The 13,803-nt window shown below is 35.5% G+C and overlaps 3 protein-coding genes across 3 annotated transcripts; 2 read left to right on the top strand and 1 right to left on the bottom strand.

The window, feature by feature from the left end:
- Positions 1 to 4,105: 4,105 nt before the first annotated feature.
- Positions 4,106 to 6,193, top strand: SAPINGB_P005478 (uncharacterized protein; the record flags this gene model as incomplete). Its single annotated transcript, XM_032000192.1, has 1 exon — positions 4,106 to 6,193. One exon carries the CDS (start codon positions 4,106 to 4,108, stop codon positions 6,191 to 6,193), a length of 2,088 nt encoding a protein of 695 aa, XP_031856083.1.
- A 409-nt stretch (positions 6,194 to 6,602) lies between these two features.
- Positions 6,603 to 7,763, bottom strand: SAPINGB_P005479 (uncharacterized protein; the record flags this gene model as incomplete). Its single annotated transcript, XM_032000193.1, has 2 exons — positions 6,603 to 7,326; positions 7,405 to 7,763. 2 exons carry the CDS (start codon positions 7,761 to 7,763, stop codon positions 6,603 to 6,605), a joined length of 1,083 nt encoding a protein of 360 aa, XP_031856084.1.
- A 972-nt stretch (positions 7,764 to 8,735) lies between these two features.
- SAPINGB_P005480 (uncharacterized protein) lies at positions 8,736 to 12,586 on the top strand (the record flags this gene model as incomplete). Its single annotated transcript, XM_032000194.1, has 3 exons — positions 8,736 to 10,316; positions 10,381 to 11,863; positions 11,919 to 12,586. The coding sequence occupies 3 exons, from the start codon at positions 8,736 to 8,738 to the stop codon at positions 12,584 to 12,586; spliced, it is 3,732 nt and encodes a 1,243-aa protein (XP_031856085.1).
- Positions 12,587 to 13,803: the final 1,217 nt, after the last annotated feature.

Below are 13,803 nucleotides of genomic sequence, written 5' to 3' on the forward strand. Positions count from 1 at the left end.
AAAGTTTTAAAAGGGAAGATATATATATATATTTTGTTATATATATATATCTTTTTTTTTTTTGACTTGTCATTTTCTGTTAAATACTTGTTTTGTTTAATAATGTCTTTGTATATATTGGAAATTGTAAATGAAAAAAAAAAGAAAAAGAATATATAATTAAAAAGTTCAATTGATATTAAAAAAAAAAAAAAAAGCATTTTAAATGTGACGTAATGATGATGATGATAATGAAAATGTGACTTTCAACCAGGTGACATAAAAAAAAAACCAAAAAGCGTTTTTATGTTTTTTTTTTTTTTTTTTTTAACTTTTGAGTTGAAAAATTTCAGGTACAAAATATTTTTTTTTTTTTTTTTGTTTATTTTTTTTTAAAAAAAAAAAAAATTATTTTAGAAGTGGAGAGAAATTAATAATAAAAAAAAAAAAAAAAGTTTCATTTATCAAGAAAAATAAAAAAATAAAAAAAAATAAAAAAGTTATGTCTTTTACCCCGCATTTTTTTTTTTTAATACTATATAAAAAATTCTATAGAAGCCAATTTAAAAAGAAAGAAAGAAAGTTAAATAGAACTTTTTTTTAATAAAAAAAAAAAAAAAACAAAGAAGAAGAAGAAGAAAAAAAAGGAGATGATGATGATGATGATGATGATACTACTATAGTAGAGAAGAGATGATATGGTGATATTCTTAGTCATATATATATATAAATATATCTAGCTAGATTAGTTTTAGTAGATTCGAAGGTCTCGAAGACTTTAAAAAAAAAAAAGCCCCTTTTCAAAGTTTTTCAAAATCTTTTAAGTCTTTTAAGCGAAAAAAAAAAAAAAAATCTTTTGCTGTGAATAATTTTTTAAATAAAATAATGATCATCATCAGAAGTTGCTGTTTTTTTTTTTTTTTCTTCTTCTTCTTCTTCTTCTTCTTCTTCTTGTGACCTTTTTTTTTTTTTTTTTTTTTTTTTTATTCAAGTTTTATTGTAACGGGAAAATTCCCTAATGTGTGGAATTAAAATCTATGAACTTGAAAAAAAAAATATTTGCGCGTGACAAGACTCTTTTTTTTTTTTTTTTTTTTTTCTTTTTTGCTTAAAGATCTTCTAAATCAATATATAAATATATATAAATATATATATGACCATGATGTACTATGTACTAGCCGTTCGGTTAGATGTAATTGTGGGTATTCGGATGGATCACACACACACACACACACACATACGCATATGAGAGTTAAAATAACCTGACAAGCTCATTCAATCATTCATTTATATATTTATAAATCTTGTTTTTTTCTGGAACAGAGTCGACCGAATGGATGCATAGGGCTCTCCATGAATATTTAATTTATATATGTATATATTTATATTTATAATATTCTAAGATAAGTCGTTTTTTTTTTATTTTATTTTAATTTTTTCTTAAATCATCTAAAATTTGTTAATCAAAATTATCAAAAAGTTGTTGATTAATTGATTGATTAACTGACTTCTTTATCTTTTTTAAAAGCATCTTTTTTTATTTATTTTATTTTATTTATTTTATTATTATTATTTTAATTATTATTAAATGGGCGCTGCGACGTCCAGCAATTCACACGTTCTTTCAAGTAAAAGGCACGTTGGTTGGCCGCACGGCCAGTTAAAGTGCATTTCACAGTGTGCATTTTTTTTTTTTTTTAAAAATGGAACAAAAGACAGGAAGCCCACTATTTTTTGTTTTTTTTTTTCAAAAAAAATAAATAAATAAGAAGAACTAAAGAATGGAGTTTAAAATATATTGTATATAATAAATCTGGGATTTCCATTAAGAGAAATTTCAAATATATATTAAAAATTTAAAAATTAAAAGTAGTTATCATTATATCTTCTTTTAAAAATTCTCAATTAACTTTTTTTTTTTTTTTTTGATTTTTAAATCATAGCAGCAACAGCAACAACTAAATTTTGATGAGAGAAATCTTTGGACTTTTTTTTTTTTTTTTTTTTTTTTTTTTTTTTTTAAACGCCTAAAAAAAAAAAAAAAAAAAAAAAAAACCACTTTAGAGATTCCAATTTTTTTTTTTTTTTTTTTTTTTAAACAAATTTATTTCCTCCCACTCCCCAACAAGAAAAGAAAAGGCCCTTTTTTGTTCTTTGTAATACGTAGAATGGTAGTAATAGTAGTAGTAGTAGTAGTAGTAGTAATAGATATATATATATGTCCAATAATAATAATTATACGCACATGCAGCTGGAGGTGTCTCCCCAACTAAGCGAGGGACCTTCTTCTTCGGTGCTTAGCATGACGGAATCAGAATCACGGAAAGCTTTTTTTAGAAAATGATATAATATCCTAAATGAGAGAAAGAGAGAGAAAGAAAGAGAGAGAGAGAGATAGAAGGAAAGATAGAAAGAAAGAAGAAGGAAGGAAGGCAATGACGATTATCGAGAATTAACAAAAATAAAAATAAAAATAAAAAGTCAATTCATGATGATGATGAAATATCTAAAATAGTTTGAAAATTAAACAATTCACCAACCTAAAGGTTATCATTATTGTAATCAAAAAAAAAAAAAAAAAGAACTATTGATAATTTAGACTGATAATAATATTATTGTGTGATAATTGCACTTTATTTTATTTTATTTTTAATTGATGGATATAATATCTTGATAAAAGGACTTTTTTTTTTTTTTTTTTTTTTTTGTTACAGAGTCTGTATCTTTTATTATTTTATTTATATATATATATATATATATATATATAAAAAACAGGCATCAGTTTCATAAGAACTTTTTTTTTTTTTTTTTTTTTTTAAATGATTATAGGATTTGCATGAACTAGAATTTTGTATTGGACTTGGAACAAAATGAATATTTATATTTTTGAGATCTTAAGAAAATAAAGAAAATAAAGAAAATAAAGTAAATAAAGTAAATTAAGTAAATTAAGTAAATAAAATAAATTAAGAAAATAAATATTTATATTTATATGTTTATTATCATCAATCACCATCAACCACCATTCAAACATCAAACATCAAACATCAATTATCATCATTAAGCAAAACTCTTGTCAAAACTCTTATCTTTACAATTATTAATATTAATATTAATATTAATATTATTGCCCATATATAGAGAAAAAAAACCTAAACCTGTCTTTATTTTATTCTACCACCACTTCAAAATTATAATAATTATACTAATATAATATTAATATTAAAAAAAAAAAAAAAAAAAAAAAAAAGGCCCTTGTCAAAAAAAAAATTTATTTTATCAGAAATTTACACCCCCTCAAGAATTTCTTCTTCTTACCATTCACTTCTTCATCTTCATCTTCATCTTCAGAAACTCTTTAATCTTATTTTTCAAAAAAAAAAAAAGACTTCCTTTCTCTTTTATTCATTCTTTAATATATAAATATATATATATAAAAAGAAATTGTCCTCTTTTTTTATTTCTTCTTTTATCCTATTGTTGTTTATTAAAGAGAATATATATACCTTAATCCTTAATCCTTAATCCTTAATCCAATCTTTTATATATTAAGTTAAACACTCACTCACTACACTATATTTTTTTGCTGCCAGCCTAAAACTACCCAACCCAACCCAACCCAACCCAGCCAGCCCCTCTACCCACCACCACGCGCCAGCCTCCCAATTAAGCAATAAACTCTAACCTTTCTAGAGAATCCCAAATCATCCAATCTTGAAACTCAAAACCTCTCAAGTTTTTTTCTTTTTTTTTCTTCTTCTTCTTCTTCTTTTTTTTTTTTTAAATTCTTCCATTTTTTTTTAAAAAAAAACCTTTCTCCTCTTTTTTTTTTTATTATTCTTTTATATATATATATTTTTTTTTTAAAAGAATATATATTCAAATATCTATAATAATCAAAAAAAAAAACTCACTCATCTATCATCTATCATCTATTATCTTTTTTTTTTTTTTTTTTTTTTTTTTTTTTGCCTGTTATCTATAATAATAAATAACCTAGCATTAATACCACATTTCTACCCACCCCTCTTTTACTTATTTCTTTCTTTCTTTCTTTTTTTCTTTCTTTCTTTCTTTCTTTCTTCTATCAACCCTCTCGCATTACCACTACCTCAACTAATCATCAATGGGCCGTGACGTTCAAAATCACCTCCTCTTTGAAGTTGCCACAGAAGTGGCCAACCGTGTTGGCGGTATCTACTCCGTCATCAAATCAAAGGCTCCCGTTACTACAAAGGAATACAGAGACCGCTACTGCCTCATTGGCCCTCTCAATAGAAAATCCGCCTCCATCGAGGTAGAGGAGTTGACTCCTTCTAACCCTCACATTGCTTCTGCCCTCAAGGCCATGTCTGACCGTGGTATCCGTTACCTCTATGGCAGATGGCTCATTGACGGTGCCCCCCGTGTCCTCCTCTTTGACATTGGCTCCGCTTCTCACCACCTCACTGAGTGGAAATCTGACCTTTGGTCCGTCGCTGGTATCCCATCCCCAGAAGGTGATACTGAAGCAAACGATGCTATCCTCCTCGGCTACATTGTTGCTTGGTTCCTTGGCGAATATGTCGCTCATGATAAGGACCACGCAGTCATTGCCCACTTCCACGAATGGCTCGCCGGTGTCGCTCTTCCTCTCTGCAGAAAGCGCCGTATTGACGTGACCACCATCTTCACTACTCACGCCACTCTTCTCGGAAGATACCTCTGTGCCGGCTCCGTCGACTTTTACAATAATCTTCAATGGTTTGATGTTGATGCAGAAGCTGGAAAGAGAGGTATTTACCACAGATACTGCATGGAACGTAGCGCTGCCCACTCTGCTGATGTCTTCACCACTGTTTCCCACATCACTGCTTATGAGGCTGAACACTTGCTCAAGCGTAAGCCCGACGGTGTCCTACCCAATGGCCTCAACGTTGTCAAGTTCTCCGCAGTTCACGAGTTTCAAAACCTCCACGCTATCAAGAAGGAAAAAATCAATGAGTTTGTTCGCGGCCATTTTTACGGCCACTACGACTTTGATCTCGACAATACCCTCTATTTCTTCATTGCTGGCCGCTATGAATATAGAAATAAAGGTGCTGACATGTTTATCGAAGCTCTTGCTCGTCTCAATCACAAGCTTAAAACTGCCCACTCAAACAAAACTGTCGTCGCTTTCATCATTATGCCTGCTGCTACCCACAGTTACACTAATGAAACCTTGAAGGGTCAGGCTGTTATCAAGGCCCTCTCAGACTCAGTCAAGGAAATTCAGCAAAGCATTGGTAAGCGTCTCTTTGACTTTTGTGCAAGACAAAATGAGTCCCACGAGCTCCCCAACCTTGAGCAGCTCCTCACCTCCTCCGATAAGGTCCTTTTGAAGAGACGTGTCAATGCTCTTAAGCGCAACTCCTTGCCCCCCATTGTCACCCACAATATGGCTGATGATGCTACTGACCCCATTTTGAATCAAATCCGTCGTGTCCAGCTCTTTAACCATCCCTCGGACCGTGTCAAGATTGTCTTCCACCCTGAATTTCTCAATTCAAATAACCCCATCTTGCCCCTCGACTATGATGACTTTGTCCGCGGTTGCCATATGGGTGTTTTCCCATCCTACTACGAACCTTGGGGTTACACTCCTGCAGAGTGCACTGTCATGGGTGTTCCTTCCATCACCACCAACCTTTCAGGCTTTGGCTGCTACATGGAGGACCTCATTGAAAATTCTAGCGACTATGGTATCTACATTGTAGATCGTAGAAGCAAGGGTGTTGATGACTCCATCAACCAGCTCACTGACTACATGTTTGACTTTACCGCCAAGTCTCGCCGTCAACGTATCAACCAACGTAACAGAACAGAGAGACTTTCAGATTTGCTTGACTGGAAGAGAATGGGTCTTGAATATATCAAGGCTCGCCAATTGGCCCTCAGACGTGCTTATCCTTCCAGCTTTGACAATGAAGACCAGAACCCCTTCTTTGACAATTCTTCTCACAAGATTACTCGTCCTCTCTCTGCTCCTGGTTCTCCCAGAGATCGTGCTGGCCTGATGACTCCTGGTGATTTGGGTACTCTTGGTGAAGTTTCCGAGGGTCTCAATACTGATGACTATGTCGACTTTAGACTTCCTGAAGATGAGGAAGATGACAGTGACGCTTATTCATTCCCCTTGTCTTTAAGAAAGGGTTCTGTTCAAGGCCATTCTGTTTCTGGTGGTCAAAAATAAGATGAAGAATAAAAAAAAAAAAAAAATTATGAAGATATAATTTTAAAGGAAACGACATTGATTGCATTTGGAATATCCTTTAAACCTTGAAAAAAAATATATTCTTAGAGTCTTTTTATCCAATCCTGGGACTTTTAAATTTTTTTTTTTTGCCTACTTTCTCATATACACACTTTCACCTCCATCAACCTTCAATATTTTTTTTATATATCGCAGTTGAACCGCCTCGACTCTACAAACCCTTCAATCAGATTTGCTTAATGTGCAATGTGCAAACAAAAGTGCCTTTATGACGACTGATGATTTTTATAATATCCTCACCTTTTTTTAGTAATTTTTTTTTTAATAATTCTCTATTTTATTTTGTTTAAATAAATTTGTTTATTTGGTTTATTCTTTAAATAACTTGTTAGTATGTCCGAGCAACACGTTCTTCGCGCCATCGTTCCAAAATCTCTCTGCGCATATGATAAGTCTTGCGTTCTTTTCTATAGTTTTTGATAAACTCTACCACATCATCACCATTATTATTAGTCTCTTCATTCCCACCGTTCCCAGATTCTCCATCTGCAGAAGTAGCCGACCCTCCTTGAGCTGAATTAGACCCCCCTGGCTGTGAATGTAAAAACGAGTCTGCCAACGATTCGGAGACCTGCTCCGCCTCGGTTACAGCACGAGCCATACGTGCATGCAGTGACTCCATGGTATATGGTTGCAATGCCTTGTACATGTCTGCCTCAACAGCAAGCCAGTCACGCTCGACAGCCTGTGCCGAGGCCAATGTACGGGCTGCCAAATCGCGGCGTGGTGGGAGAACAGTACGAATTTTTGTAGCAAGGTTACGAGCCATTGTAGCGTTTGAATGGGCGGCTGTTGTTTGCTGGGATATTAAAGCATCAAGGGATCCAAAACCAGGGCGGGTAGGAGGAGTTGCAGGATTAGAAGGAGAAGGAGATGCAGAAGAGGAAGTAGGAGAAGGAGATGTGGGTTCGGATAAAGAAGTGGAGGAAATTGTGGCAGTAGCAGCAGCAGCAGATAAAGGAATAGAAATGGGGGATGGAGAATAAGCTATAGAATCTGCTAGGCCACGGAGAGCTAGTGGGTTGTTTTTAAGGGATTCCAATGTTGCAACTCTAAAATCCGTAGGTTAGTTATGACGGAGGACTTATAGTAAAAACGAAAAATATATATATATATATATATATGCATACGGTCTAGAAGTTAGGTCTTCTGGAAGATCCTGTGGTAAAACAAGTGGAGCTCGCGATACTGGGATTGTAAATGAGCCATCAGTTTTCGTGCCAGGTGTGACTATAGTTGTAGTTGGACCAACCACCACTGTTCCATTATTGTTACCAGGTGTAGATCCTAATCCAACTATATGTGCATGAGCCTGAGAATCTGGGGTCTGTGGATGTGGAGGTAAAGGTGGAGGGGTTTGTGAAGTTAAAGTTGGGTCTCCCATTGCAACAACTTGTTGTGAGGGGAGTGGTGGAAGAGCTTTTGTTTCTGGGTTTGAGAAAGATGGATCCAGAGAAGGAGGTTGAATATGTGGTGATGAATTTGACATTATAATATATGTGTGTGTTAAATGGGAATTTTTCTATTGTTTCTATTAAATCTATTTATTGTATCTGGGAATATTAGAATAGGGCCATCAGACCTTACTTGGCGATAAGTCTTTTGGAGGTTTGATGAGGAGGATTGTATCAATCAATTTGGGAAAACCTAACCCTAAAAATGTCACATGACATTGTTATGAGGCTGGTGGTGGTGGTGGTGGTGGTGGTGGCCCCAAAATCTTTTGATTTAAAAAAAAAAAAAAAATCACCACCACCACCACCACCCCCCAGCCTCTTCCCCCCCCTCCCCCTCCCCCCCCTTGAAAAAACGACAAGTGTTTTTTGATTTCTCACAACAACAACAACACACTTTAATAAAAAAAAATAAATAAATTTTTGCGCCACAAATAATTCAGCAATCAGAAGAAATTTTTTCTTTTTTTTTTTTTTTGTTTATATTCTTTTTTTTAATATTCTAAGTCTTTAGATTCATTAGAAGAAGAAAAAGAATAATTTTTTTTATTTTTTTTTTAAAATAAAAAGAGAGAGAGAAAGAAATTAAAAGACTTCATATTGACATTTCTATTCTGAGAAATTTTTTTTTTTTTTTTTTTTTTTTTTGAAGTCAAATCGGACTTTATATATCCAGCTTTTAAACATCCATCTTATTTTTATTTTAATTTTTACAGAGCTCACTTTGATTATCATTTAAAATCATAGATTTATATATATATATATATATATATATCTTTTTTTTTCTTTCCCCAGGGCATTATCTTTTTGATACCAGCAGTGGCTACCAATTCTTAATTTCCCTGAATAACTTACAAAAGGCCACACACACATACAAAAACCAAACAAACACTTCATTGCTTAGATATTAAGGGGGTAAAGACTTGACTTTGCTAAAACAAAACAAAACAAAACATAACAAACAAACAAACCAAAACCCACTGTCAATATCTTATATATATTCAACAATGGTGGCCTCTTCAACCTCTTCTTCAGCTGTTGCTGACAAGTTATCGACTACTCTACTTTCTATTCCTTTAAAGTACACATACCTTGCTAAACCCACCTCCAACCCAGATAAAAACCAAACCGTCTACTACGAGACTGCAACCACTAGCACTAATAGCACCATCTGGAGACCCGTGGATACCAAGGATACCTCGGACGAATTCAAGCAGACTTTGAATGCAACAACTTTTACGGATAACCTTCCCTCTCTTCGCACTGTCACCTCTGCAATTTCCACCGAGGGTCAAATCAAAGCCCGCCTTGTGGAAGACCGTATCTTGGAAAACACCCTAACCCTCAACCTTGCAGGCCCAAGCAACTTGGTTTCTGCTGAACGTGCCCGAGTTTTGCGTTCCTATTACCAAGTCGAGCGCCGCCATATCGGCCTTGACGCCCAAGATATTCTAAATGCCTCTTCAACAGATAATGATGATGAATCTATCTCAACTTCTGACGAAAATAACGAAGATGCAACCACAAATGATGGTAACAGCAGTGGAAGCAACCTTACACAAAAAAAACCAGTTAGGAAAAGTGCAGCAGCTGCTGCTAAAAAAATTAGCAAAACAGGTGACCCCACAGTGGCCGCAGAACGTACAGCTGCATCATCAACTTGTTTTGCTCAGGCTTCTAAAAAATTCAAACCCAAGTTCCTTAACTACTTGGATGAAATTGCAGATTATTGCGGAGTCTCTATCTTCGTGACAGATTTTATTGACAAGATTCCTTATGGCATTGGATACCACACCGAGCTTAACTCGGAGTCAGCAACCAAGCCCTACCATATTCTTATTTACGGTGACCAGGATAGCGCCAGATTCGCACAATTTAAGGTAAAGATCATTCTTGAAGAACTCCGAGGCAAATTCATTGATTCTATTCCCCTTGAGCTCTCACTTCAGCCATTGGTTGCTGGCCCCCACTTGACCAACTTTAAATACATTGAACTCCTCACTAAAACTAAAATTGTTGTTCCGGAATGGCTACCTGAACTTTTCGCCACGCTGGCTCCAAACCCTAATGCTCGCAACCTGAATGAAATCTACATTACCGGTGAAGAATTCCACGTCCTTCTTGCAAAAATTATGCTCAATGATATAATCTCTCGCACTCAGCCTTTGGTCAAAGACTGTGTCATTTCCTTTGCTAAAATAGATTTACTGAGCTTACGATTCCAAGATAATTTGAGAAAAATTATGACCACCCACGGTACTTTTATCCAAATACCTTATCTTGGCGCAGCCCGTGCCGTTATCCGCGTGCAAAGCACTTCGGCCCCCATTTGTGCACTAACAATTAACGAGCTCATGAGCCTCACAACCCTTCTTTATAATGCAACTTATTGGGTCCACACAGGAGAATCGGATGCCCAAGGAAGATTGCTCCAACCAAATATCCCAATTGATTTTGATATCTTGGACAGAATTTCCGCAGGCAGTGGTGCAACCGTTGTTTGCAAAAATACTTCATTTGATATTATTGGCTTTAAAAGTGATACTAAACGTGCTGTAGCCATGATTAAGAGTTTACCAATATGGGGGGTATGTTTATTTTTATTTTATTTTTTTCACAACTAATTTTAATTTTTTTTTTTTTTTTTTTTAGAACACCAAAGAACAAGTTAGATACCGTGTCGAACTTTCTAATGAACAACGGGAATTTATTTCAGGTAAAAAGAATGGTAAAATCATTCGCATAATGAATACTTCACGTGTTTGGATCAAGCTTTTACCCTTTAACGAATATAACTTTTACGTTGACATTTACTCTGAGCACTCCCCTGAAGCTACTAATGGCTTGAAGCTTTTGGAAGAAGAACTACCTGCCGAGCTCGCCTTTTACATTCCAGAAACTTACCACAAGAAGGTTATTGGTGCTGGTGGTTCTACTGTCCAAGGTATTATGAGAAAATACAATGTATTTATTAAGTTTTCCAGCGGCTACGACGTCAATCCTAATGGTTACACTCGATTGAAATCCTCAAATGTTTTGATTCGTTGTCCCACTAAAAACTCAAAGGAAATGGAGCCTGCCAAAAATGAGCTTTTGGAAACAGTATTTGATCGCAGTCAAGAACATGGTACCACTTTTGTCAAGCTTTCTCGCTCATACATGCGTATTCTTCTTTCCCATCATACCGATTTCATTTCTGAAATTGAAGGCAAGTCTAATACAATTATTAAAATGCCCACCGAGGAACATTATGAGGATTTGGAACAACGGCTTGAGATTCGTGGTCTTATGGGTACCTCTGATGCAGCTGCTCGCTTGCTTAAAACCAAACTTCCCGAGGACTACGAGTTTAAGGTTGCTTACTCCTCAAAGTTTCATGAACTTGTCAATGAAGACCAAGGAGAGTTTTACCAAAAGGTTGTTGTACCTTTCCGTATTGCTCTCAAGATTGAGACCCTTGTTAATGAAAAACCTGAATACACTTCTGAAGAAGCTCCTTATCATCAGATCTTGTTGAGTTTTGCTCAAGAAAACTCGGTGGGCTTGGAAGATGCCATCCAAGTTCTCACAGCCTACCTCCGTGACAAGGGACTCGATATTATTGACCGTGGTGAATATCATGTTGATCCTATTATCCCTGGTGTTGCTGGTATCCCGGTTCCGCCCAGTACCATGAAGCGTCGCATGAGAGGTGGGTCTATGAACCACCACCACCACCACCACAATACTCATCATCACAAGGGTGGCTATGACTCTCGCGATAATAACATGGGTGGTGGTTACCACAGAGACCGTTTCCGTGGGCATCCTGGCCGTGGACCCCCTGGTCGTTTCAGAGGACGCAGTGATGGCGGCAATGGTGGATATGAACGTCACCATAAGGGTATTGACAATGGCCACCACGGCCGTGACTCGGGAGCCATGTCTTACCGCCACGAAGATATTCGCAACTCTTCGCATCCATACCGCAAGAGCCCAATGTCTACACCTCCTTCGCAACGCAGACCATCATCAAACGGACCCTACCAGAGATATGGATCAAGCGGACCCCCAAGTGATAACAGTTCTCCTGTACCTCCTCCTCTCGACCCTCCTCCAATGGGTGGTGAGGTTGTTAGCCATGGAGGGCCTCCAAGTGGTTATTACGAAGACCACCCTCGCCAAAGATCTTATAGCTCTCAGGGCTATAGATCACCTCCTTCTCACTACCCCCCCTCCTCCTCCTCCCCCCCAACAGCAGCCGCAGCAACAACAGCACAATGGTCACCACCATCAAATGTCGCAGCCTCCATCGCAGCCTTCCCATACATACTCGTCACCTCCTATTCACCACCAGCAAGGCCCTCCTCTTCCTCCTCAGGGCCCGCAAATTCAGTCTTCCTATGACCACCGCTCAGGTGGATACCCACAACAGCAACAGCAGCCGCAGCAATCCTCACGCTACTACTCTAACCAGTCCATGGGACAGCAGCACCATCCTTCTCACCAAGGACGTGGCGGTAGTGCTGGTGGAAGCCGCGGTGGATATTATATGGGAAACGACAATGGAATTAATGTTGGACCTTCAAACGGTGGTTACCAAGATATGAATGGCCCCATTGGCAACGGCCGTGGCCGGTACCAGCAACAGCAGGGCATGCACCGTGGTGGGCCTCCTCCCCCACCCCCTCCTCCTCCGTCTATGCAAGAGGAACATCACTGGGGTGGTAACAAGATGGGAGGCATCAATGGGCCGGCTACTGACAGATATGGGCGTCAGCTTGACCCACTTCCTCCACCACCACCACCACCCTCTGGGCCATCTAATAACGGTTATGATTATGATCAGCGTGGGTCTCGTGGACGGTATGGTTATTAATTTGGAGAGAAGTATATAACTTTGGAAAGAAATTGGTAGGATGTGAAGAAGGAATTTAAAATCCATTAAATGAACACAGTGCGCTTTTGTAAAAAAAAAAAAAAAAAAAAAAATTTTTTTCTTAAAAGAAAATGATTTAACATGTAAAAAAAATAAACTCGAACAAATATATCCAGTTAAAATAAACATGAAAAAAAAAAACAAAAACCATTATGGAAAAAGTTAAGTTTAACACTTAAAAGGATAAGTTTGAAATCATTAATGAGATAAGTCGTTAAGAGAAATTAGGGTTTAGAGAATGAGTTAGTAGACGATAATGGATTTAAACAAATAAGCATAAATTTTAAACGGTTTTTTTTTTTTTTTTTTTTTAGAATACCTGTAATAAGCATTAAAAAGATTTATTTTTAAAAAAAAAATAATCAAAGGTCATCAAAAGCTTAGAAATAAATTCTACACAACTAAACAATCGTAATACTATATAATTGATGGAAATAAAAATTATTTCATAAGAAATTTCTTTTAATATTGTTAATTATTTCAAAAAAAAAAAAAAAAATCATTTTAAATCTGCTTAAATCTGCTTAAATCTGCTTAAATCTGCTTAAATCTGCTTAATTCATATCAAATCAAATCAAATAAAAAGAAAAATCAAATACCTACATGCAAACATTATCTTTCAATACTTCTGATCTGATCAGTACAAAAGAAATTCATAATGAAGTATCAGTTTTAGGGATCCCTTTAAATGATGTTAAACAACTTTGCAAGAGTATTGTATCAGATTCAGTAAAACTAATTTCTTATTCCAACTTTTATAGTTCATTTAAAGAATGTTCAACACTTTATGCACAATCACAACTCAAAGTTAAATTTTTAATGGAAAAACTTTCTAAAAATATAAAAGAAAGAGAAAAATTATTTTATTACCTTGGATTATTTCTTAAAATTGAATTTATTGCTGATGTTACAAAATATATTAATAATAATGGTGAATCATTATCAGAGGAAGATAAATATTTTGAAATTTTAATAAGTTTACTAACTTCACCTGAAAGCAGGGAAGTATTAGTAAATTCTATGATAAAAGATATTATCAAAATTATTTCACATCATTATAATTCATTAAATGAACTTGGTGTTTTTCATTCATCATCATCATCACCACCACCCCAAAATGAACAATCCAATAATATTTCTAATTCTCAAAATTCAAA

Source organism: Magnusiomyces paraingens (assembly GCF_902498895.1).
Source record: "Magnusiomyces paraingens strain CBS 517.90 genome assembly, contig: contig4, whole genome shotgun sequence".
Classification (NCBI taxonomy): domain Eukaryota; kingdom Fungi; phylum Ascomycota; class Dipodascomycetes; order Dipodascales; family Dipodascaceae; genus Magnusiomyces; species Magnusiomyces paraingens.